General features: G+C 49.2%; 2 protein-coding genes across 2 annotated transcripts; both read left to right on the top strand.

Annotated features, from left to right (window-relative positions):
- Nucleotides 1–232: 232 nt before the first annotated feature.
- Nucleotides 233–1,732, top strand: PtA15_12A147 (uncharacterized protein; the record flags this gene model as incomplete). Its single annotated transcript, XM_053161727.1, has 2 exons — nucleotides 233–841; nucleotides 914–1,732. 2 exons carry the CDS (start codon nucleotides 233–235, stop codon nucleotides 1,730–1,732), a joined length of 1,428 nt encoding a protein of 475 aa, XP_053025716.1.
- Nucleotides 1,733–12,864: 11,132 nt separating this feature from the next.
- On the top strand, nucleotides 12,865–15,388 carry PtA15_12A146 (uncharacterized protein; the record flags this gene model as incomplete). Its single annotated transcript, XM_053161726.1, has 5 exons — nucleotides 12,865–13,528; nucleotides 13,650–13,782; nucleotides 13,869–14,714; nucleotides 14,807–15,217; nucleotides 15,292–15,388. The coding sequence occupies 5 exons, from the start codon at nucleotides 12,865–12,867 to the stop codon at nucleotides 15,386–15,388; spliced, it is 2,151 nt and encodes a 716-aa protein (XP_053025715.1).
- Between the last annotated feature and the right edge of the window lie 9,742 nt (nucleotides 15,389–25,130).

Raw genomic sequence — 25,130 nt, 5'->3', positions numbered from 1 at the left:
CATTCTTGGATGCACTGCGACTCGGTTCTTCCGTTGGCCATTCAGCCTACCTGGTGGTAGCCTGTTACCCTCTTGCAAATTTCTCTATAAAAGGGCCTCATTCCGTCCGGTCTGTTTAACTTCCCTTCTTCACCCCGGCAAACAACTTGTATATTTTCTCAACCCATCCATACTCGAATTCCTCTTTCCCTTTCGGACAAGCACCTTTTTCTCGCAGCTTTTATTCTCCATCATGCGCTGGTTCGTCATTGTTAGTGTTTACTTGGCCAACCTCGCGTTGATCCGTGCCCAGCAAGCTGGCTCCGTAAACCCCGAGGTCCCTCCCGCGATTACCATCAAGAACTGCATCGGTAAAATCTGCAAGGACGTCACGGGTGGCGCCACGATCGATGCCAATTGGCGATGGGCTTTCAGCACTGAATCGAAGCAGAACTGCTACACCGGTAACACGTGGGACCCCAAATTATGCCCCACCGGAGAAGATTGTGCCAAGAACTGCGCGCTTGACGGTGCCAACTACAAGGACACCTACGGCGTTGTCCCCATCGAGAATGGCTTGAAGCTCACCTTTATCACCCAGGGTCCCTACGGGAAGAACTTCGGCTCCAGACTCTATTTTACGACCGGCGACAAGTATTTCATGTTCAAGCTTAAAAACAAGGAGTTCTCCTTCGACGTCGACGTCTCCAAGCTTCCCTGTGGTCTCAACGGCGCTCTTTACTTCTCCGCGATGGAGGAAAATGGTGGCCTGGGTGTTGCCAACAACAAATGCGGTGCCAAATATGGAACCGGTTACTGTGATGCCCAGTGTCCCCAGGATGTTAAATGGATTGGTGGAAAGGTTAGTCTTCTTTCTTCATTCGACATTGTTGGGTCGCATGTGGCTTACATGTATGCTATCTTTTGTTTCCAGGCCAACTCGGACGGATGGGTCGGGTCGAAGACAGATCCCAACTCCGGTACGGGCAACATGGGCAGCTGCTGTACCGAGATGGACATCTGGGAGGCCAACTCGATATCCCAGGCGTTCACTCCCCATCCGTGCAAAAGCCCCAAGCCAACAATCTGCCTTGGAAAAGCCTGCGGTAACGGCGAAGGTGACCGATACAAGGCTGATTGCGACAAGGACGGATGCGACTTCGCCTCTTACCGATGGGGCGCCAAGGAATTCTACGGACCCAAAAAGACGGTAGACACCGCCAAGAAATTCACCGTCACCACTCAGTTCATCACCAGCGATGGAAAAGACACCGGTCCGCTTTCTGAAATCCGCCGAATCTATGTTCAAGACGGGAAAACCATCAAGAACGAGGCCGTCAAGATCCCCGGACTCGCCAAGCCGGCCGATTCCATCACCGAGGGCTTTTGTGACGCCACCAAGAAGCTCACCGGTGACATCAACGACTTCAAGATCAAAGGTGGGATGACCGCGATGGATGCTGCGTTTGAGAAAGGAATGGTACTTGTGTTCAGTCTGTGGGATGACCACATGGCCTCGATGAACTGGCTCGACTCCAACTACCCACCCACCAAGGACACCAAATTGCCGGGTGTCGCCAGAGGTACTTGTGACGCCAAGGACGGTGACCCAGAAAACGTCCGAGCCAAGTTCGGCGACGCCTCAGTCGAATTCTCCAATGTCAAGATCGGACCCATTAGCACTGACACTGCTACCGCTACCAGTACTGATACCCAGAAGAGGCGCAAGGCTTGCCGGTCTGTTCGTTACTGAAATCCAATCAACGGTTAATCCCCCTTTTTCATTCGTGCTAGACACAATTTGTTCCGTTCTATTTCTTCTAATAAACCCATTAAAAATGTCTCTGTGTACTTACTGGACCACCTTTTACAGCAGCAGCTGCATGCTATAACCTCTTTCTTTTTCTTATGTTTCTATCTCTCATGAACCACTCCGTGGCAGTGGGTCGTATTGGTTGCCTTTTCTTTTGCATGGATCCTCCCGTTCATCTTTCCGTAAATCAACCTTGTACCATGTGTTCCTGGCCATGCCTACCCTGCAAAATAAACCATACTTTGTAATTAGCCTCTTGGCTTCGCAATCTATCACAACAGTTGATACATTTTTTAATGAGTGAGAATGCAATCGCAGTCCTCTTCCGAAGGACTGACTGGATTCAGTTTGCGTTAATGCACTACATGCTATCTTCCAAAGCTCTGGACAGGGTGTTACAGACGCACAGCTCCCACCAGGGATATTTAGTTTAACGTAAGATGGCAGTGGACTGAGTTTGCAAGCGCAAACGCTCAAGGCTTCTAATATTCAAGAAATGTAATTCATTTCAATAAACATTTTAGGCCCCGTTTGGAGCTTGTGAAGATTTGATCTGTATTGCTGTGAAATTAAGAACCAGACTGAAAGAAACAAGATTAGAAGATGAGGAGAAACAGAACAGAGAACAAGAAAAAATAAGAAATAACAATTACCACCACAAGTTTCATACAATGCTGAGACAACCAGAGAACAGAAGACAGGACAGGACAAATGGGGAACAAGGACACTATAGATCATAAAGGAAAAGAACAAAGAAAGAGATTAGTCGAGGGAGAAGGAGGACCGAGAGAATCTCCTTCTTTTCTCACCAAATTGGAGAGAGGAGCCGATCTGAGGATTGACAATTAGCCCGAGCGAAGTCGAGAAGGAGTATCGGTGTTCGAGCGAAGTCGAAGGAGTTGAGGAGTTTAGAATCTTGAGTGAAGTCGAGATCAATTGATGAATGTCTTGAGCGAGGTCGAGACGGAGGGAAAGGTTGAAGGTGATGGATAGAGATCAGGAAAGGGAAGGAGGAGTGAGGTTGGACCTGAAGCGGGGCTCTTCAGGCTGGTAGAGGCTCAGACGAAAAGAGGCGCGAAGGAAAGGAAAACGAACTGATCTCTGAATTTTCAAGAGACAGGGCGAACTGGGGAGAACCCCTACAAAAGAGGCCACCTTAAATGGTGGCCATGAAACTGAACTAGACAAAACAACTAGACAAGGGGCGCCAAGCCCCTGCGGCTAAAACATGACGAGAGAATGGGATACAGATCGTAACTCCGGGCCGAACCCGGTAGTGCGTCATGGGGAGCCGGCGAGGCCGAACCCGGTAGTGCGTCATGGGGAGCCGGCGAACCTCCTGCGTCCGGCAGGAGTCCACGTGGTCTCCTCGTGGTCGTGAGCGTACAGGGGGACTATGTCTCCCTGTATAACTGTAGCCCTGCTACAACATCCCCCCCTCTAAACGGGGGCCGTCCCGGACCCTGATGGTGGTGGGCCCAACCGGAGCTTGAGTCTCCGAGCCGGCGGGTTAGCCGGGGGTGTTGGGGTAGCTGAACTCGTCACCTCGGCAGAAGCCGACGTGTTTCTCTTGGTCTTTGCTAAGACTTTTGTTTTCTTCAATAAGTCCCGAGCCACTTTGGCATCGGCACGCTTTTCCCGCTGAGCTATAGCGGGTGGCGCGGCCCACATGTCATTGACAATGAGCGACCGGAGTGCTACCGGTCGTAGACTGTTGCCGTTAACCGGTCTTGGGTACTCGACTGCGTCGTGATCAGCAATGATGTAAACATTATTGTCTAATACTTTAGTGATGGTGAATGGTCCGAACCACCTCGGGCTTCCCTTGGTATGCTTCTCATTTCGGAGCTTCACGGCTTGGCCCTCGACAAGACTGTCCAAGTCTCGTGCAAAATGGGTTTTCTCATCGAAGGCTGTCTTGTTCCTCGAGGCGCGCACGGCAGTGTTGCCAGCTGCCTCCGTTCTGGTCTTGTTGAGCTGCTCAATACGGTTTCTGAGCTCGCTCTGGCCTGGGATGGCTGGCTCTGCAGCGATCATACGCCTGCGATCTTGGGGCAGTCGCGGCTTTACTCCGTAGAGTAACTCGAACGGGGAAAACCCGCTGCTATCGCTAATGTGAATTCTAGTGGAAAACAGGGCGGCCGGGAGGACGTCTTCCCACTTGGAAGGGTCCCCGGATTTGTTCAAGCGAAAGATAGCGGCTTCTAATATGCCATTAAACCGTTCGCTCTTACCATTCGTCTGTGGATGGTACCCTGACGTTCGGACTGGTTTCATTCCGGCTGCTGCCAGGAATTTCTGGAATCCTGCCGAGAGGTAGTTAGACCCTCGGTCTGTGAGGAACTCTTTAGGTACCCCAAAAGGGGTAACAATCTGATCAAAAATTGCTTGAGCGATCTCAGCCGCTGAGGCTTCCTTCAGAGGGACCGCTACCGGCCATGAAGTGCAATGATCGATTGCAGTAAGAATCCACTTAAAGTGGCTCTTATAACTCTCCGTCATCTGGATTAGGTCTGACGACCATCTTTCGAACGGAAGGACTGCCGGCAGAGGCTTCTGCAGGGCAGTTTCTTGGTTTGGGTGTGGCCTTTCATGAATTTGGCAGGACTCACACGTACGGATGTAACTCTGAACATCATCGTACCTCTTCGGCCACCAACCCCGACCCCGCAGGATCTGCAAGGTGCAATCCCGGCTCCTGTGGCCAAGATCGTCGTGGACAGACCGAAGAAGATCAAATCGATACGCGAACGCCACGAAGGGCGATCTTTCTGGCAACCCCGGCCGGCCCAGATACATCAAGGTCTCAGCTGCGGGATCGTACTCGAAGAACTTCAAATTCTGTTCTGCTCGGGTCACCAATTGCTCTGGGATCCCTTCTGGTAAGTCCCTGTTTTCTAACAGGTACGGGATGATGAGGGGCCAGTCGGATTCGTGCAGCTTATCCGTGACCTCCTCCATCAGCGCCAGGTCACTCCTTCGTGAGAGCGCATCAGGGACGATGTTATCAGCTCCCTTCTTGTAGCGAATTTCTATGTCCATCTCGGCGAATTCCTCGATCCAGCGAAGGAGGCGTTTCGTCGGCAGGAGCTGCGTGGAGAGATAGGCTAACGAAGCATGGTCAGTATAAACAACCGTCGTTTCTACGGCTCCGTCCAGGTATACGTGCCACTTCCTCCAGGCATGGATAATCGCTAATAATTCTCTTTCTTGCGCCGGATAGTTCACCTGCGCCTTGTTTAGCTTACAAGACTCGAACGCTACCGGGTGGAGGACAAGGTCCTCTCCGTCTTGCAACAGAACTGCTCCCACGGCGAAATCCGAGGCGTCGGTCTCCATTATGAAGCGCTTGAGAACGTCCGGCATTAGGAGTACCGGTGCGCTCGTGAGTGCTTCTTTCAACTGCTTGAAAGCCACTTCTTGGACCGGGAACCACTGAACTGGTTGCTTCTTTGTTACGCCGCCTGCTGTTAGGTCGTGTAACGGGGCCGCTATCTTAGCGAAATTCTTCACGTATCTGCGGTAGAACCCACAGAGGCCCAAAAACGAGCGCACGTCGAAGACCGTCTGAGGTCTGGGCCACTCGCGTACGCAAATTAACTTCTCGTCCATCGGCCGAATCGAATTGTATCCGATAACATGGCCGACGTATTGGATCTCTCTCAACCCAAAGGAGCATTTCGCTCCACTACATTTCAATTCCTCACGCCGGAGGACCTCTAGAACTCGCTCGACGTGCTTGATGTGCTCAGCTTCCGACTTCGAGTAAATCAAGATGTCGTCGAGGTATACCTGAACGAACTCGTCGATAAACTCTCGGAGCAGCTGCGTCATCATTCTCTGGAATGTACTAGGGGCGTTAACGAGCCCAAACGGCATCACCAACCATTCGAAATGGCCGTACTTGGTTCCAAAAGCGGTTTTAGGTACGTCAGATTCAGCTATTTTCATTTGATGAAAACCCTGCTGTAGGTCTATCTTCGAAAAGAACCTGGCGCCCCTGAGCGCATCAAAGCACTCCTGGATTATCGGCAACGGGTGCCGATCTTTCTTGGTAAGGGAATTAACCTTTCTGTAATCCACACACAGCCGCACCTTCCCTGACGTTGGGTGCTTGACCATTACTATAGGTGACGACCATGGAGAGGTCGATGGGCGGATAAAACCAGCCTCCTGGAGGCTGGCCAGCCGCTCTTTCAGCGTACCCAATAACGCCGGGGACAATTGTCTCACCGGCTGGTGGACGGGCTGGGCTTCGCCGGTATGGACGAGGTGCTCGATTGTCCTCGGCTTATCCGAGACTTTCGATATTGGTCCGAAGACTTCTGCAAAGCGAGTCACTATCGACTGCAAAGATTCTGATAACTGGGCGTCGGTTCCGAACGCCGTAGGTAAGCCTACTGGCTGTTCATCCCTTGGGCCTTCTACTCCTTCTGACTCTATGAGACAGACGAACGACTCCCTAGCGCCCTCGTAGAACTCGTGGCGGCGGATCGATCGCGGGAGGAGCACCTCATTGTCGTCACTCATCACGGCAAGTTCGTGAGTCAACGTGCTACATAATGACGAAGAGGCTAAGCTAAATTCTACTACGTTACCTGTCAGGCTTCGTAGGTTCCAAGTATTGGTACGCCAGTCTGTTGAGACGACATTGCTCGCGATCCAATCTTGGCCTAAAATAATGTCGTAGCTGGACAACGGTGCCAGTCGACAAACTACCGCGAAGCTGATCTCCGCTAAAACGAAACGGACAGTAGCTAATCTGTCATCAAGAATCCGATCCCCGAAGGCTCCGGTAACCCTAAAGGACTCGGGAGAACGACTGATCAGTAAACCGAGGTCCGTGACGAAAGAAGCAGATACATAGGACGATCCAGCGCCCGTATCCAAGAGGACCCTGGCCAAACGGCCCTCAATTCTATGATGGAACTCAGCGCGGACCCCTTGGGCTTCAACGCTGCTCAACTCCATTGCGTGGTCTCCATCAAGACACAGGCAATCACTTACAACATCGGTGGCGACGCCCGGCGGCTCCCCGGCAGGCTCCAACTCATCCGAAGCGGCTGTCCCCATGCCTGGGCGATCAGCAATCTCAGCTGTTTCTAACTCACGGTGGCTCTGCTCACAATGAGGCTCAGGTAGGTCTCTCTCTAACTTAATGGTGTTTAAATTGCAAGAAAGAGAAGGAACTACGGCTAAAGTCGGTGGGAGAGACGATTCACCACCGACTACTCTTTTTTTAATTTAGGCTTTATGTTCTTAGCCTCCCAAGCCAACTGGGCTTCGGTCTTGGGCTCCGGGCACTTCTGGACCCGGTGGCCGAGTTCCTTGCAGTTATGACAAGGGAACTCGCCTTTCTTCTTGTTGGACGAGTTTCCGTCTCCCTCGGCTCGGCGCTTACACGATCCCGAACCGCCGGCTACTGGCGCCGCTTGCGACTCGCGGTATCGCTGATCGTGAGTGACCGCGTGCATGAACACAGTGTCCATGTTGATCGGGGTGCCGAGGATCAACTGATTGCTGACGAATTCTGAGACCTTTTGACTTAGGCCGGTGTTCAAACGTTGGATGAAGGCCGTCTGCTCGTCGTATGCGAAGCCGATAGCGTTCGCCTTGGTCTGCCACTCGCAGAACCTCTCGTAGAACAACTGGACGGCCTCGTTCGGTTGTTGCTTCAACCTATTCAACTCGGCCGCGATCATCGCCGGGGTAACGCCTATTGCGTTGAGGCGAAGCAGCCAGACTTTGAACTCCGCCCAGGATTTAGGACGGGTCCCGGCTGACGCTGCAGCCCGCCAATCTCGAAAAGCCTTGCCACTGAGGCGAAGGCCGGCGACTCGATGCCAGATAGCGGGGTGAATGCAGCGGTCTTCGAGCAGCATCGCAACGGTTTCTAACCAGTCAGGGCCACTCTCACCCGGGCCACCCGTGAACACGGGGTTATCTTTCTCGGGCCATCCTTTGAGGGCCTTGATCGGGTCCTTCTCGAGGACCAATTCTTCTCCGAGGTCGTCGAAGTACTCGTCGTCCTCTTCAAGGGATTCTTGGTGGTTGCCTGCCGACTGGTGGGCGGGCTGAGCCTGGGACCCGACTCGAGCGTCGGGCGGCGCGGATTCTTGAGGTGGGTCGACCTTCATCTGTTTAAAGGCGGTCGTCAGGGCTGCCTCCAACTTCCCAACGGTCTCTGAGGAGGAACCTACTGAATTCCCCTCGCCATTTTGTAACAGGTTCAACGCTGACTGGTCGCACAAGGAGTTATGGTCGACGAGCCACTGACGTTGTTGGTCCGACATCTCCTTCACGTCCGCGCCAGTGTAAAAACTGCCGTTAAAAGGAGGGTTCGGGCGGTTAGCCTCGACTTCGGCCTTCGGTTCCGCCGTTCCTTTGCCCTTCGGGCTATGTGCAACCTTTCCTAGGTTCGACATCTACTTCGCGAAAAAAACCACGAACAAAAGTAAGCCAATGTTCTGTTTTTATATGTTCTCTTAGAGCACTATGCTCGATTCTAAGCCTCAACCCCAGAGGTGTCAACCACTAACTGGTCGACTACTCCAAACAGGTAGAACTTCTCTGATACAACGGGACGCTGCCGCTTCGGCCACGGAGGACACGAACTAATAAAGTGGTATAAGGGAAAGCTCGACTAACCGAGGGTAAGGCGGTGGGGTCGAACTACTAAACCGCGATAAGAGTACGCAGCCGGGGACGAGAAAATGTTCCGAGAAAGAAATGATTGGAAAGCAAACTGCGACGGGTGTGGAATGTAAAAGAGTAAAAAAAATTTCTATTGTTTATAAGAGTAGGGTTTTTGTCGGATCGTAATATTAGCTCTCGCTACCACTGAAGCGGGGCTCTTCAGGCTGGTAGAGGCTCAGACGAAAAGAGGCGCGAAGGAAAGGAAAACGAACTGATCTCTGAATTTTCCAAGAGACAGGGCGAACTGGGGAGAACCCCTACAAAAGAGGCCACCTTAAATGGTGGCCATGAAACTGAACTAGACAAAACAACTAGACAAGGGGCGCCAAGCCCCTGCGGCTAAAACATGACGAGAGAATGGGATACAGATCGTAACTCCGGGCCGAACCCGGTAGTGCGTCATGGGGAGTCGGCGAGGCCGAACCCGGTAGTGCGTCATGGGGAGCCGGCGAACCTCCTGCGTCCGGCAGGAGTCCACGTGGTCTCCTCGTGGTCGTGAGCGTACAGGGGGACTATGTCTCCCTGTATAACTGTAGCCCTGCTACAGACCGCGGGATCGAGTGAGCGTAATGATTTCAAATTCTACTCAGCCCTTTCACGAGGCTGTCACGGCGAAAACTCAACAGAGCTGATATAATCCAGGCAATATATGAGTTTTTTTGCATGACATCCTATGTGACATCTGATCAGGTCCGCCAAAACTTGATCAGATGTCACAAGTTTCCAGATTATATCGCGCAATTATATTGGCTCCAAACGGGGCCTCCAATCCTGCCGCTACTGTTCCGCGTGGGTTTGGGCTGAGTGTCCTCTACGGTACTCAGCCATTGTGAGTTTTCTCTTTGCAAACTTGTGTTGTCTAAGATTCCCTAGGTGACCCGGGAGTTGTCCTTACAACTCCCCAAGCTGCCTGAGTATGGGAAAGTGGCCTCTTCTCATCCTCCTTCCTTTTTTCCGCGCCTCTTTCCTCATGACGGAGGGTTTGGCGTGACGGAAAGATGAGTTGGGGGAGTGGCCACTGCTCCTAGGGAGTGTGGCCTCTCCTCCCATGTGAGCACTAAGATGTGGGGGTCTGAGCCCGACGGGCGGGTGGGACCCCCAACTGGGTGGGCGGGTGGGGGCGAAAATTTGTCCAGATATTTCGGCGATATCGTGTTCGGCGTTGTGTGCTCTGTCGCCGGTCCCGGAGTGCTGGATCCTAGCCGGTACCGGTTGCTCCTCAACCAACTAGGTTTGAGTCCAGCCGGGCGCGCCTGGGCTGCGCACTGCGGGAGCCCCTGTGCGCGCGCCTCACGTTGGCTCCACTACCGCTATCCCTTGGACTCGGCCCACCTCCCGCTGCGTGATGTGACTCAGGAACTCTAATGACCGATATGGATGGATTCACACACACACCAGCCCGGACACAAGTCCGGGATGCAGAAGATACCGCGACTGCGGCGAGTCTCGGAGTGCGTAGCCCTCTGGGCTACAACACTGCGCTCCCGGTAAGCGCACATTAATGTTATCACTCAGCTCAAGGTGTAGAATAGAGTCATGAGCTATGCTCGTTGCGCCATACCCAACTGATTCATCACTTCCCGGCCATGGTGGCGCTCCAGATTCAAGGATGAAAACGGTGATTGCCAAGGTCTTTCCCCTTTTTCCTGTCCTCTGTTCTACTGCATCGTAACTTTAGCGTTAGAGTTGGCAGCTATGATCAATGTAAAGATAGTGATAGTAGGGCCACTGGCTCCCCCAACCCGACCTACGCAGGACAATGTCTAGGTGGACCGTGGAAGAGCACTTGAGCCGGAGTTCTTCCGCTCCTCCGAGTCTCGACCAGCCTTCCTTGCAGCTTCTCACCGTCCACCCCCGCACATCCCGAAAACGATGTACATACGCATTTATAATTTATGACCCCACCACCCCCACACATGCTGTTAAATTCGGGAGTCTTCCAAAATCATTGGGAGTTGTATGTATATTGTACATATTATGTGTAAATACGCACCGATTTCAATCAAAATACGTTCACCTCATGGCTGTTTTTTCTGGGGAAGACTGAATTAGTGGATCTGTATGTATGCATCCATGCAAAGGGATCTCATCTGGGGGTCCCGGTGAACCGGGTCATCTGACTCGACAGAGTACAGACATGTGACGTGATTTGATGGTGAAGATGTTTGCACCACCGGTGCAAACATGAATGGTCCCTGGATTTGTCAGGAAGCTTGCACGCAACGTGAAGACTTGTGAATATGTGACAGCCAATATTGTGGAGTCCGGACAAGGACGGGCTTAGGTCGAGACATTTGTATGTACAGTGGTCCGAATGGTGTCATCCGGCTCACTCTGATCCTCCAGAAACAGGAGAGTGATAGCTCAGCTCCGCATGTCCTGGGTGTCTGGGCGGGAAGACTTTTCTGAAAGCCAAGACCGGTTCATCCAGGTTGGAGTTGTGCTGACGAGGAAGCCAAAGGAAAGCCTGCTCGGTCAAAATGTTTGATCTAGATATTTCCTACAGAGTACAGCGTACCTCGTCAACTTGCTTGTATGTGTAGCATTCCTGCGCAGAAAGTCTGAACGTTTATCACACAGCCAAATTCAGTCGCAGGAGACCATCTCGGATAAGACGAAAGATGGCTCCATGTCTTCCTTGTTCATTGTTGCCCGCTTTCTGTTTGGCTAGCAGAAATTAAGGGATCAAAGCCTGCCGTCGTCGTAAAATTTTCCTCAGGCTCTGTGATCAGGCTCCGCATAGCCCGTTTGCCGTGTTTAGGTTTCGGGTTGATTCCGGCCGGCTCATCCTTCCCGGCGCGTAAGTGGACATTTCCCTAATGCAAAGAAGACATCGCCGAAGTCTGCGGAGAATGAAGGAGCACTGCACTTGAACCTCCTTGGACCGCACAGGCTACGAGAGAAGACAGTTTCAAAGTCATATTATCGGCAACCCAAATACAATCCAGCAGACTGTAATTGTATGTCTCTTCTTCAGCGTGTCTCATTTGCTGTATGAACTCGGCCTCAAACCTCACTCAAACTCAGCGCTTGCATGGTGTAATCATCTGGCTGGCCGGCATCCCCTTTAACCATGACGGCTGGTCCTTACAATTCATCGAGCTTCATCGCCCCCTCAGCTCAGTCTTCCTCCCGCCACGAACCTCAGATCTGCCCATTCTCCGCATTCGGGCTGGCGTGGGCTTGGTCACCACTTTCCGTCTGCCTCTATCACTTGCCCACTCCGGCACGCACGCTGCATCCTCATCACACCTCTTCCCCGTGAACCACCCCGCCTTCTCGAAGTTCTGAGTCGAGCGGTACTCCCTCAGCTCCCTTCTGCTTTTCTCTCACGGATTCTCCGCCGTCCTCCAATCAAAAACCAGCCAGCCAACATATAAGCTCAATCCATGTAATTTCGTCGGAGCCGATGGTCTATCATTCAAACAAAAACAACCATAATTTTGTTTTGCGACGATCACCTCTTCACGTCGGGGTTCTATACTTTTTGCACCCCCACCCCCTGGTCTCCAAACGAATCTCCACACAACACACCAGCTTCATTGGCCGCTTTAATATCTATCTGCGAGTGTTGCTCACGCCTTCGTCCCAAAGTACCTGAACGATCGCCTGACAAGCAGCTGTCTTCACCCGGCTCGCCTTGATAAATTGGAGCTTTCGTCGGCCGCAGAAACATCACTCAAAAAAGCCCACCATCATCCATTAGGAATTATCTTGACAAACCAATTAGACCTGAACGCATCAAAACACATTGCCATCATACCACAATTTCACCCTTGTGTGCTTGATCGTTTCCGCTCCTTCCCTTGTGTTCTTTGCCTTTGATCATCTCCCATAGTCGCTGGACAGTCCTTTCGCTCCTTGTACGTCAGATTAACTGTCTTCTCTAGATCTACTACACACATACATTTACATTGACATAGCCATCCAGGGGCAAGACAGATACAAATAGATAGATAGATTGACAAAAAGAGCCTTAAAAAGGCGTCTCAAGAAGTTTCAACTCGGATTCCTTTCAGATCCATCCACCACCCATCCATTTGCATATCTCCCCGATATCTTCCTCAAGGCTATCTGAAACCTACGAATACAGTCCTTTCAAATACGCAACACAACATTCACTATTATTGTTGCTCCTCCAGCGGTTTCTGGAAGAGTCCGGCTATTACAGAGTGATTAGTGTGCCGCTTACCATCCCTGTCTATCATCTCCGGCGGGCTTTTTTTTAAGGTTATTCTTCCCCAGAAACCTTGTAGCTTGCAGACAGACCGGGGAAACGTGCTCGCTTGGCCAGGGGTCTTTCAAGGTTCTACATACAAATACCAGGAAGCGTTCGAGGGTCGGATTCGATTGATCAGATAATTAGCATTCACACCATGGTTCTCGGAAACATTCGCACAGGCTCTTCCAGTTCCGCCCCGGCAACGCCCTCGCTCCAGTTTCCGATCGGCCCACATGTCCCGCAGGCTAGCGGATCAGCCATGCTGCCAAGCCCGCCGCCGACTGCCGGAGCGGGGCTCGCGCTCGAGCTGGATTCCGCCGAGCTGGTCTACCGGGCGTTCACTGGGGATGAGCTGAATGGGGCGCCAGTTGATCTGGCGGGCTCGATCGTCCTCCAACTGGCTGAGCCCACGAGTTTCAAGCACATCTCTCTCGTCCTCAAGGCCGTCGCCCGGATCGACTTTCTCGACCCGCTGTCCGGAAAGCGTTATCACCAAGAAACACCCGTCTTCACCAATCACTCCGAGTTCCTGCCGCTCTGCTCTGACTCCTCCCATACCCACACCCTTCAGTCGGGCCTCCACCAGTTTCACTTCTGCCTCAAACTTCCGCCTGGCCTCCCCGCTTCAATAAGAACCTCAAGCGGCTCCGGTCTCATCTATTATAAGCTCAAGGCAGTCGCCGCCAGGCCGAACGCCTTTCTACTCAAAAATCCCTCCAGGTTCGAGACTAAAACGTTTCTTAGGGTCTCCCGCTCCTTCCCGGCTGAAGCACTGGAATGGAGCCAAACCTTAGACATTGAAAACACTTGGCCTGGCAGTTAGTCTCCCTCCTTGCACTATTACAGCCCGCTTTATTGATAACTGTTGCCACGTGGGCCAGGGAAGCAAAAATCTGCAAAGTAAGCTGATCTGCCTTTTTATGATCTGATTCAATCCAGAAATCTCGTATGAAATCAGTTTGCCCCGGAAGGCGTTTGTGGCCGGCGAAACAATCCCAATCAGCATTAAGTTTACCCCGTTGGTTAAAGGCGTACGAGTGACTTCGTTGGTAGTGACAATCAAAGAACATGTGTAAGATTATTTTTTTAAATTTTTGATTTTCTTATGTTGAATTTCCGTGGCATTTACTCATCACTTTGTAAAAAAAAACAATGCAGCACGCTATTGGCCAAACCAGGTGCCATGCCACACGTGGAAAACCGGGACGTTGGCGAGTATCGGTTCGAATTCAAGACGGGTACAAGCCAGCCCGCCTCACGGTCATCGGAGCCACCAAGCAGACGAATGGGGGCACTGACGTCGACGGATTTGAGTCTACTCACCCGGCGATTGCAAGCGGTGTCGGTGGGGAACGAGGGTAGTTCGAGGAGCGAGAACGGTCCCGGGCCATCGGAGCCGGCAAGGAGTCGGGCGGTGAGCACGGGCACGCGGAGCGTGACGGAGATTTTTGACCCTGAGAATCCAGAGAACCTCTCGGGCGAGTTGGAGAAAGTGGTGGGGATTAATCTGCCGGCGACGACGACACCGACCCACCCGATTCCCCCAGTCACGGTTACCCATAAGCTCCGGTTCAGCGCGTTTATCAGTAACCCCGATGGACACACCTCCGAGCTCCGCTGTGCACTTCCACTGCACGTGCTCGCGGTCCAAATGATGGCTGAGGCGATGCTGGCTGCTGGCGGCAATGGCACAAACGCGCTCGCCTTTGGCCCCTCCGGAGCCCTCCTCCCCGCTGCTCAAACCGACGGTGCTCCCGCCGAGCTGCCCTCATACCCCGAGCACGTCCGTGATCGTCTTGCACCCATCGCTAGCGCCGGCAACCGTCCTGCGCTCATCCCAGCCCCCTGGTCCTTGGCTACCACTCCCGCTGGAACACCCCTCGAAAGTCCCAGCTCGAGACGCTCCTCAATCAGCCATGGGTACTTCCCTACCATGACCAGATGGAACGACCCCGAACTGGCGCGCTCTTTGGACCCTTCTGCTGAAACTGACCATGCTAGTCGGTTGAGTGACTTTCTTACTGCATTCCGAAAGAAACATGACATCAAGGGCTAATTGGTTTTTTACAATCTCTTTGTTGATTGTTTGGGGGTAGTGGAAGGTCGAGTCACACTAGCAGTCGAGCCTCGAGTAGGGGATCGAGTCCTAACGGAACCCACCCGTTCCTGAATTCGATGGCGAGTAGCAGCAGTCTGAACAAGTACCAATTGCGTCTCCCCAAGGCGCTGACGCGGATGGCGCAACAACTGAGTGTGAGTTCGACGACGGGTGGGCAGAGTCCGCCGACGGCGCCGAAGCCCGGCCTGGGCACCCGGACGAGTTCGACCAGCTCGCTCACCCACCTCTTCGCCTCCGCCGCCCACGTCGCCAGCGCCAGCTCCTCTATCCCCGTCCCCGCCACTTCCCCCCCTCCTGAAGCCCTCCAACAACCTGCGAATCCCGCCTCCTCCGCCAGCACAGACCCCCCTAATGAAATCGACGAGGAATCCGAAGACGTCCTCTCCAGGTATGCCTCCCCCTTCCCTCCCTTCCCTCACGCATAGAAAAAATAGCCCACTGACCCGCCTTTCCTCAATATAGAGTGCCTAGCTACGACGTCGCAAGTCGTGGCCCACTGGGTGGAGGTTCAGTCCCGATATCCTCTCTGGTCGGCCTACCTGCTTACGACGAATTATGAGCGCCTCAGATATCTCCTTCGACTCTAAATTACCAGGACGCATTCCTCCGCTGGGCCCCTTTCCCGCATCCAAGTATATATTTCCTTCGGATTTGCAGTAGTCCAGACATCTCATGGAGCCAGGACTCCCATGGCCCACTCTCGCTGCTTGCTCCTTTAATACACCATCACCTGGCTTCCTTTTGATACCCTACATACTCAATCATTCTGCTTCCAAGTCTCCTGATATCTTTGATTCCCAAAATGTATCTATAGACAAATGCATATAAATATATCTATATTATATACATACCCATACTATAAAAACATCAGTCTTTATATATATGCCTACATTAAATAGATACACCTACACACCTGAAGTAATGTCTTATCAATATTTATACCAGGTTGCCATGAGTCTTGTTTTTGGGCTTGTTCATATTTTTTTGCTTGTGATTCCAGAATTGGGTTTCTGTTTCTTTGTTTGTTTGCTTGCAAGGCATTTAATTGTTTTTTTTGATTGCCAGAACAGCGTACAACTATCTTAAAATCAAGGTATCAAAAGTGAGTCTTTTTCCCCCCTCAATTGGAACTGGAAGGTTGTGGATGGGGTCTACTTCAGAAGAGTTGAACCCCTCTCTTGGACGCACCATGTCAGGCGCGGGGATGCCAAGAGTAATACTCTTCTAGCTACACCGGTGACTGCCCAGCGGTGCGGTGGTGCGCGCGGCAAAAAGCGCGTAAGAAAAGTGCAAAATAACTAAGTTATTTTTAATAAACCCAAAAAGGGGTTTAACGGAGGGGCCAGGAGCTCCTGGGGTGTTTAAGTGCCCTCCGAAAGTCTTACAGGGTCTTCGCATCCTTGCGCAGAGGTTTTTTAAAGCCTGTGACGTCTGGGGCCCCGTTGAGGGGGTATTTAGAATGTTGGAAACGTTCCAGGAGGTGGATTTGGGATATAATCCCGATAGAAAAGGAAAATAGCGGACTTACTCGTGAAGAGGGTCCGCAAAAAAGACAACAAACGACTCAACAAACCAAAGTTGGAGCACTAACAGGCAGGCGAACTGGTTGGGTAGACAAGGGCGGGGCTGGTAGGGCGACGAGGTGGTTGGTATGAATCTGAGGGGCCTTTACTCGCTCAAAGGCCCCCTTTTATATACTCGAGCTACAACCGGTAGGGTTGTAGCTCTAAGTGTCTTTCCTTCGGCTTCTCGGCTGGAGGAATGTATCCGAATGGTCAGGAGCGTTTGTGAGTTCTACTGCTCACGTTGCTCCTGTCAGAAGTTCTTTGTAACTTGGTGACGGAGTGCGCTCTTCCTCGGTCCGAGGGAGAGCTCTTGTTCTTACTTATTCTTCTTGGGCCGGGTGTAGGAGTAGTAGTTCACTTCTCTTCCTGCCTTTCCCGACCGAAGCGCTCTCGGTCTATTTGAAACTAAAAGGTCTCTGGTGGCCCATTCTCTCGGCCTGAGAACGGGCTTTAACCTGTTCTATGCTCACTCTCTGGCGACTATGTCTAGCGTTTGAGGGGATTTGTGGCAGCCTTAGAGTCAGTGCAGCTGACCTAAAGTCTGCCTTTATCTTTATTTCTACCTCAACTCTCTTATATCTTTTCAGGTTTAAGTTTTAACCTTGTTTTGACTTCAGATTCTGTTTTCTCATGGAATTTAAACCCTAGTGTCCACTGGCTACTTTCCAATAGCTCAACTCCTTCATAGATTTCCTTGTTTGTGACGTGCACGCGCAGCAGCGCCCTGCAGGCGCAACAGAGCGCTCCAACCACATGTACATATGTGATTATGTCAGCCAACCTTGAAAATTTTTGAAGTCAGGATACACAGACTTCAGACACCAGACAACCAGCAGACCAGAACCACACCTCCAGACAACCCAGGATCATCAGAACAAGGCCACTACACTCCCAGTATCAACACTGCAACCAATATGATCCATGTATTGTACATGCATATACATTGGATCGTATTGGTTGCTCAATACACCAGATCTGGAAATTGTGGATTGCATTGAACAGGCAACCCAATACCAATCCAATGTATTGGTTTCCCCAATACAAGCTGGGCAAAAAATATGTATAGGATTGAGAATCCAATCCTATAGGATCAAAAATCTATAGGATCAAGAATCCAATCCTATAGGATCAAGAATCCAATCCTATAGGATTGAGATTCTAATCCTGTATTAGAGTATTGGGTGATTTCATCAAGTATAATGATTTTATTTCTACTAACTAGTCATATTGTGTATATAGGGGGAGGGGGATCAATCAAGCAACTTCAGATCACTACTTAGTCATATGTTGTATATATTTTGAATTTCTACTTTATCATATCATGTATATTTATTATTAAAGCAACTGGAGGCGGTAGGGGGATAATCAAGCAATTTCTGATCACACTGGAATGTTAATATACATGTAGAAAGAAAGGGAACAGGATTTACTTCTCCAAGGGGGCCTTGGATGCCACAGAAGTTGAGGCGGTAGCTTTGGTTGCAGCCAAAGTCAAGGCGGTAGCTTGCTTGGGTTTTGCTTGTGCCGCTTCTTCCAAGGCATGGTTGATAATTCCCTGAGCCGCTGCAAAGTCTCCATCGGCCTGGAAACCCTGTCTCAACCATTGATGAGATCTTACACATCTCTCTATGGTTCTGATGGCCAAGCTTCCTCCATTGTGTGCACAGATATCAGCTGCGGCATAGAAACATTGTTCAACACTTGCCGAGGTGGCCAAGCATGCCATGTAGTCCTTTGCAATCATTGATAATATTGGAAATTCTTGATGATGATCCTAATCAAGCACGAACCCATTTATTTACGGTCAGTAGATGACTAATTTATTGAACAACCAATTGACTTACGTTCCACCAAGCAAGGCACTGGTCTGCGCTGTCAGTTGGAAGTTTATACTTCCCAGAAAGGTACATTGCTAACTCATCCTCATCTTTGGACTTACCTTTGTGGGTCCAAGAGATGTACTTGATACCCGAGTGACAGATCCGAAAGCTCCAATTGTCCAAAATGTAAGCGGCAGCAATTCCCATGATTGCATGGTGGTTCCCTTTTGTAGTCCAGATGTCATGGATTATTGTAATTTTCAATTTTAGGTTCTGTTAAGTAGACTCAGAAGTCAAATTAGTTAGGACTTGATGGTATAATAAAGAGACTGGTTTACCTTTAAATTGGAGATTACTTTCTTCTGCAAATTTATGTACAGCTTGTGGGCCTCAAGGGCAGCCCAAGTGTGAGAAAAGAGCTTGATACCCCGGCGAGCATAGTTGAAATCTATCTCAAGGAGAAAATCTTCAATTTGGATCCATGGAAGTGAAGTCCGGATGTGCCACATGACCAGGATGTGGTTGAGGGTTTGGTTGTCGTAAGACAATTTTTCGAGATACTTGCCCATGAAGCCGGACTGCTTCTTAATCTTCTCTGATTTGATATACTTCAACGTCATTGGTAGTTTTGCTCCTGCCTGAATGGCTTCAGCTCTGGCCACACAAGTGGCGCGACCAACAGCGCCATCGCAATGCTTCATCAGGTTGCTTTGGCTATGTTGGCCTTTACTGTAAGTGTTTGAGCACCATTGGCATTTGTAATAAAGCTTTGGCCCTTCTGTCTGTCAAAAGCAGATCCCAATCAGTATCAAAGATCTGGAATGGATGAATGAGATGAAAAAAGATATACTTACCTCTCCTTTGCCATGGACAGGGGGAAAGAAATACAAACCAATGTTGTCAAACTTCAAAACAGAGGGGCCTTGAGTATTTTTCTTCTGGGTAACTTTTGCGTTCTCGGAGTCAGAATTCTGGGCAAGGTTCATGGTATCAATGGCTGGGTCTTTCTCGGATTTGGATTCATCATCAGATGGGTTTTCTGAATTGCTTTTGTCGCTGGCCGAGGAATTGGTGTTGGTTATGATGATTTTCTTTTGCTTTTTCTTCTTGTTTTTTGCGGGCTTTGCAGATGCAGATGCAGTTGATCTCTTCTCTTTTTTGGGAGCGGATGCCAGTTTTTTTGAAGAAGCAACAGAAGATAGGGGTTGTTTTCTTTTATTTTGATTGGACAAGTGGGGGGTTTTGTGGGAGCGTGCGGCCTTGGACTTGGGTTCAGAGGCACCGGGCTGAGGGGCTTTCACAAGGGATCAGCAAGTATCATTGTCTGGTTGGACGCAGTTTCCGTGATTCTTGACCGGAGTTACTATTCAATTAGACTGACAGGATGGAGGCCAGGATGTGCTTCTGTGTGGTGAGGGAGAATTCCGTCCTGGAGTCGGACAGGAACGCATTGAATTCACAGTCGGATCTTGGGAAGTTGGGTGAAGTTGGAGTTTACGGCCCGGACTCAAGGACATATGATATTTGACATCCGGGATTAAGCCAGTATAACCCCATAGTAGGGTTTTGTTGGGGATATTTGGCCAAAATCCATGGGTATATCCCATATGCCCCCTAACCCAATACAACCCAATAAAATTAGGTATAGGTACTGTATAGGATTGGAAAACCCTATACACAATACCAAAATACAATGCATTGGATCAAAAGACTCAATACAGTATTCCCAAAAAAAAGGGATCGGAGTGCTGCCGCACTCCAATACAGATACGCGGATTGTCCAATCTTTTCCGCTGCGCTATTGCCTGATACAATTACATGGATTGTATTGGTTGCAGCGTTGCCAGTATCACCAACAGGAATATTTACAGTTAGTACCCTTTTCATTGAAACTTTATTATCTCAGGGGAGTTCCTCTCTGTCTCTTTGACTGCTTTCTCTCCTCTCTTGTTTATTTCTCTCCTCTTTGATCACAGTACATATACCTCTAGACATCTACTCTCAAGGATCAAATCACTTCATATCCTTCTTTTTCTGTGGTTTTTGTCAGTAACAAACCACATAGGTTTCCCTTTAAAGAACCTTGACTATCCATAGAGAAGTCTAAAAAATTGTGGCTGATTAGAATTTTCTAATTCAGGTACCTTCCATGTTTCCATTGTGAGAAGAGGCTGTTGCAATCTCAGGCACAGCTTGGCAGCACTCCCTTAAGGAGGTAGCATTGCTAGTGGATGTTAGTTCCCACCTACAGGTCAAAAGAACCTTGATTATCATAACTCAGATCATCTCTTTCCTTCTCTCTCTTTCTCTCTTACTGTTTGTTATTTCTTTATCCCAAGAAATCCAAGCAGTGCCCACCCATTTTTTCTTGTGTCCTGCTGTCACATAAGAGACACAGGCTCACAATTGGGGGCCTCATCGGGAAAATATTCCTTTAAAATCATACTTCTAGACTGTTTTTTCAGAAACTAAAAAAAAGGCTGATCACCTTCAAATAAAACAAGGGGGTTAATAAACGTACCTGGGTACTTCCGCGTTTGTACCCAGTTTTTGCGCATCCCCTTTTCCGCGTGCGTTCCCGGTTTTTTTCTACTAATTTCTGCGCAACGCAAATAATGCCAAAATTCATCTAAAATGATGAAAGTAATTATCATGCAATCAGAATTGCAAAAACTCAATTTCCAATTGATTAATTAATTTGTACCCGGTTTTTTGCACACCCGCTTTTCTGGGGTAAATACTAAGGGGATAACTTTTTTGTTACATGCCCCAGCCGCACCAAAGCTTCAGGGCACTTTTAATTGTGAATACTCTACATTCCCTGAAATATTTAGGATTTTCAGGGAGTGCGCGGTGGGCTTAGTAGGAAAATTCCCGCTAACTGAATAACTTTTTTGTTACATTTCCAAACAAGCTAAAAATTTCAGGAATATTTAATATCTGTATATTCTCTGTTTTCTGAAATTTTCAGCAATGGGGTGGCATAAAAACATGAGATATAAGGGGTGTGCGGCAGTCTTAAGGGGAAAAATTTGGCTAATTGAATAGCTTTTTTGTTACATATCACAGTAGTCTAAAAACTCAAGTGAACTTTCAAATATGCATCTTCTCCGTGACCTTGAATTTTTAGAAATGTTGTGGCATCAGAACATGAGTTATATGGGGTGCGCAGTAGTAGGTATTATGACTACCGCGCATCCCTTACATCTCATGTTATGATGCCACAAAATTGCTAAAAATGTCAGTTCACAGAGGATATTCATATTTGAAATTTCACTCAAGTTTGTAGACTGCTGTGATATGTAACAAAAAATCTATTCAATTAGCCGGATTTTTCCCCTTAAGACTGCCGCACACCCCTTATATCTCATGTTTTTATTAACCCCCTAAAACAAAACAAAAATATTTTCATTACATGACTCTACCCTGTCCTGAACTTGGTCACAGAGAATCTCAAAAGAGTGAATTCTCCCTAGAACCTCTTCTTTGTCCGACCCGCTGCACTGGCAAAAGTGAATTCCAGTCAGGAACACGCAGAACCCTTGCCATTTTTCCTCCGATTTGTCTTTGATCTCATTGGAATCAGAATAGATAGAAAGTTAAGACGACCACGGCGCTGTTGCTCCGCCTGATTCCAAAGAACCTGAATCAGTCTTGCAGCAACGGTGGGTAGTTACGTTACCAATAACGGTAACGTAACAGTTTTTAAGCCGTTATTGTGACAGTTACTCGTAACGGTGGTGCGCTACGTTATTGCGCCATTTCTTCATTTCTTGGACCATTTTTTTCTGTTTGTTACCTTATCCAGGCCTGCGGCGCGCCAGATAACAAGCTGATTGCAGCGCCAAAACGGCCCTTGAGGGCTTGTTATTGCATTATCCAAGCAATAATGTAGCGTAAAAGCGTCGGAAAAAGACCCGTTACGCTATCCATATGCCACTCAGACGGCCCGTTCCTCGTAAAGTAACGGGGCGCGGTGGATAACACAGGTAGTTAAGTTACGCAAATAGCGCGGATAACGCAACGTAATGAACTACCCACTGCTGCTTGCAGGACTTTAGCATAGCTGAAAAGCTTAGACAACCATTGCGTAGCTGCGTCAAAAGAAGAGAACTTTATTTTGAGATCAAAGTGGACTCCGATTGCCACTACTACCAACCCAAAACCCCGTTGAAATAATACTTGTAAACCTGTGGTGTATCCCGTGTGGACACCCAAATTCTTGGTTAATCGTAACAGGAATTCAGCTATAAAAAAGAGGTCCTCTCAACACAAAGAAACTACAGGTATAGATATTCTATCTCATTTTTGTGATCTTCCTCCTCCTTTACTTCTTTGCGACAACAAGGCCGCCGTTCAAATCAGCTCTGACTGCCGCACCCGGAAGGAACATTGTCACGTTGACCGGGAATTCCATGTCATCAACAAGCTCCTTTATTCAAAGAAGGTCCGTCTCCAATGGATTTTTACCAACGATCAACTGGCGGATATTTTCACTAAGGCCCTAGGTTGGCAAAAAGTATGGAATTTTTGACTGGGGTAGGATTGCGTGGGCAATCCAAAATGATGGCAAGTAAAGGGGGGACAGTATGCGCTGGCGGCGATGATCATGCTCTGTTTGTCTCCCTCCACAAACCCCATTGAATGATAGCGGTTGATTGGTTCTTCAGACGCTAACCATGCTCAATTTATATCACACAGTTACTCTTTTGACAAGGATCGCGGCAGGAATTTCATTCTCCTTTTCTTTTCATTGCTCTTCTTCTTGTGTTCCATGTTTTTCAGGGTCTATATTTTTTCCTTCCCTCATTCATAATTATAATTTTTTGTGTTCTGCGTTTTCTATCTCTTATTTTTTGTTATTTCTTTGTTTTTTTGTTTCTTGTTGTGTGGTTGATGAGGGGGGGAGTGTTATATCAAACTTATTTCTATTTCCACATTTTCTCATGTTGTCATATTTTCTAGATTCACACAATTTCTATGGCCCCATTTGGACGCCTGGTGTGATATTATAAATTGCACAATAAAATACATGACACCCAAAATGAATTTTGGGTGTCATAACCGCCAACAAATTTATCATTTGCCTGTTTGGCGCATCCACTGCAGAACACCTCTGGAGTCCACTTATCACAGGTCTGTTTGGCAAACCCAACCAGACCAGTTTCATAATACCCACAACCAACCCTCTGGATGGCCTGTTCAACAGGTCATTCAAAGGAGTACATGAATGTGTACCCTCTTGATGACCAGTCAACCGGTCATTGAAGAGAACACAACAACCTCTGGATGGCCGTTTGGACAGGCCATCCAGAGGACTTCACCTCTCGATGATTGGACAACCAGTCATCGAAGAGGACTTCGCACCTCTCAATGGCCGGACCAGTCATTGAGAGGGACTCTACACCCTCTCAATGACTGCTCAACCGGTCATTGAGAGGGACTCTACACCCTCTCGATGACTGGTTGACCGGTCATCAAGAGGGACTCAACACCCTCTCGATGACAGGACCAGGCATCGAGAGGGACTCTACACCCTCTCAATGACTGGTTGAACGGTCATTGAAAGGGACTCAACACCCTCTCAATGACTGGTCTGGTCATTGAGAGGGACTCTACACCCTCTTAATGTCCGGTCAACCAGCCATCAAGAGGCCTTAGATTACTTCTAGATTTCTGGTTGACCGGTCATCAAGAGGGACTCCACACCTCTCGATAACTGGTCCGGTCATCAAGAGGTGAAGTCCTCTTCGATGTCCGGTCAACCATTCATCGAGAGGTTACCCCACCTCTCAATGACTAGCTGACTGGACATTGAGAGGTGTAGAGTCCCTCTCAATGGTTTCATTGAGAGGGTGTTGAGTACCTCTCGATGACCGGTCAACCAGTCATTGAGAGGGTCTAGAGTCCCTCTCAATGACCGGTCAACCAGTCATTGAGAGGGTGTAGAGTCCCTCTCAATGACTGGTCCGGTCATCAAGAGGTACGAAGTCCTCTTTGATGACCGGTTGACCAGTCATTCATGAGAGGGTGTAGAGTCCCTCTTGATGACTGGTCCAGTCATCGAGAGGTGCAAAGTCCTCTTCAATGACCGGTTGTCCGATCATCGGGAGGTGAAGTCCTCTGGATGGCCTGTCCAAACGGCCATCCAGAGGTTGTTGTGTTGTCTTCGATGACCGGTTGACCGGTCATCAAGAGTTTGTGTAGTACGTGCCATGGGCACATATCACCCAGAAATACAGGTCAGGACCTATATTTCTGGAATGGCAGGGGATATAAATTTTCTGTGATACAGCGTAATGAATTTTACGATATCACTGGCTGTCCCAAACACATATAAATTTGGTGTTATACCCCAAGCACCCCCGGTGATAAGTCGCGCAATTTATAACTGAATTTGGGGCGTCCAAACGGGGCCTATATTTATAGCTTATTATGTGTTTGGTTTCTCATCAACTCAAGTATGTACTTACAAACACTATATATAGTCTATCCATGCTCTGAAATATATTGTGTTTTGAAGAAAGGTTGGACATTCTCTCAATTTTTCTGGTTTTGTTGACCAAGGTCAACTCCATACTTTTCATATCCCTTCCATGAGGTGCATCTTGACATATGTCAGATGAGGCCCAAGGCCAAATCAACCCCTGAAGCCAATACCCTCCAGTAGGGGGTCTAGAAGTTGGGTTAGAGAAAATCCAAGCTCATATTTGGAACCAGAGCACATTCTTGACCCCATCATCCACTGCCCATGGGCCATGACCATTGGCCGTTGCCCTCTGCTACCATGGGACGGGCAGGGAGGGGCCAATCAAGCGCTAGGTCGTTACACAAAGATATCCCGGGCGGAAGTCTATCTCAAGGTTTGGTTCAAAGTTGGGCGTGGTTTCTAGAGTTTGGTGTGAATTTTAAAATA

The sequence above is a fragment of the Puccinia triticina genome, chromosome 12A (assembly GCF_026914185.1).
Source record: "Puccinia triticina chromosome 12A, complete sequence".
NCBI lineage: Eukaryota > Fungi > Basidiomycota > Pucciniomycetes > Pucciniales > Pucciniaceae > Puccinia > Puccinia triticina.
Note: the sequence above shows the minus strand (reverse complement) of the source record. Positions and strands in the feature narration are given on the sequence as shown.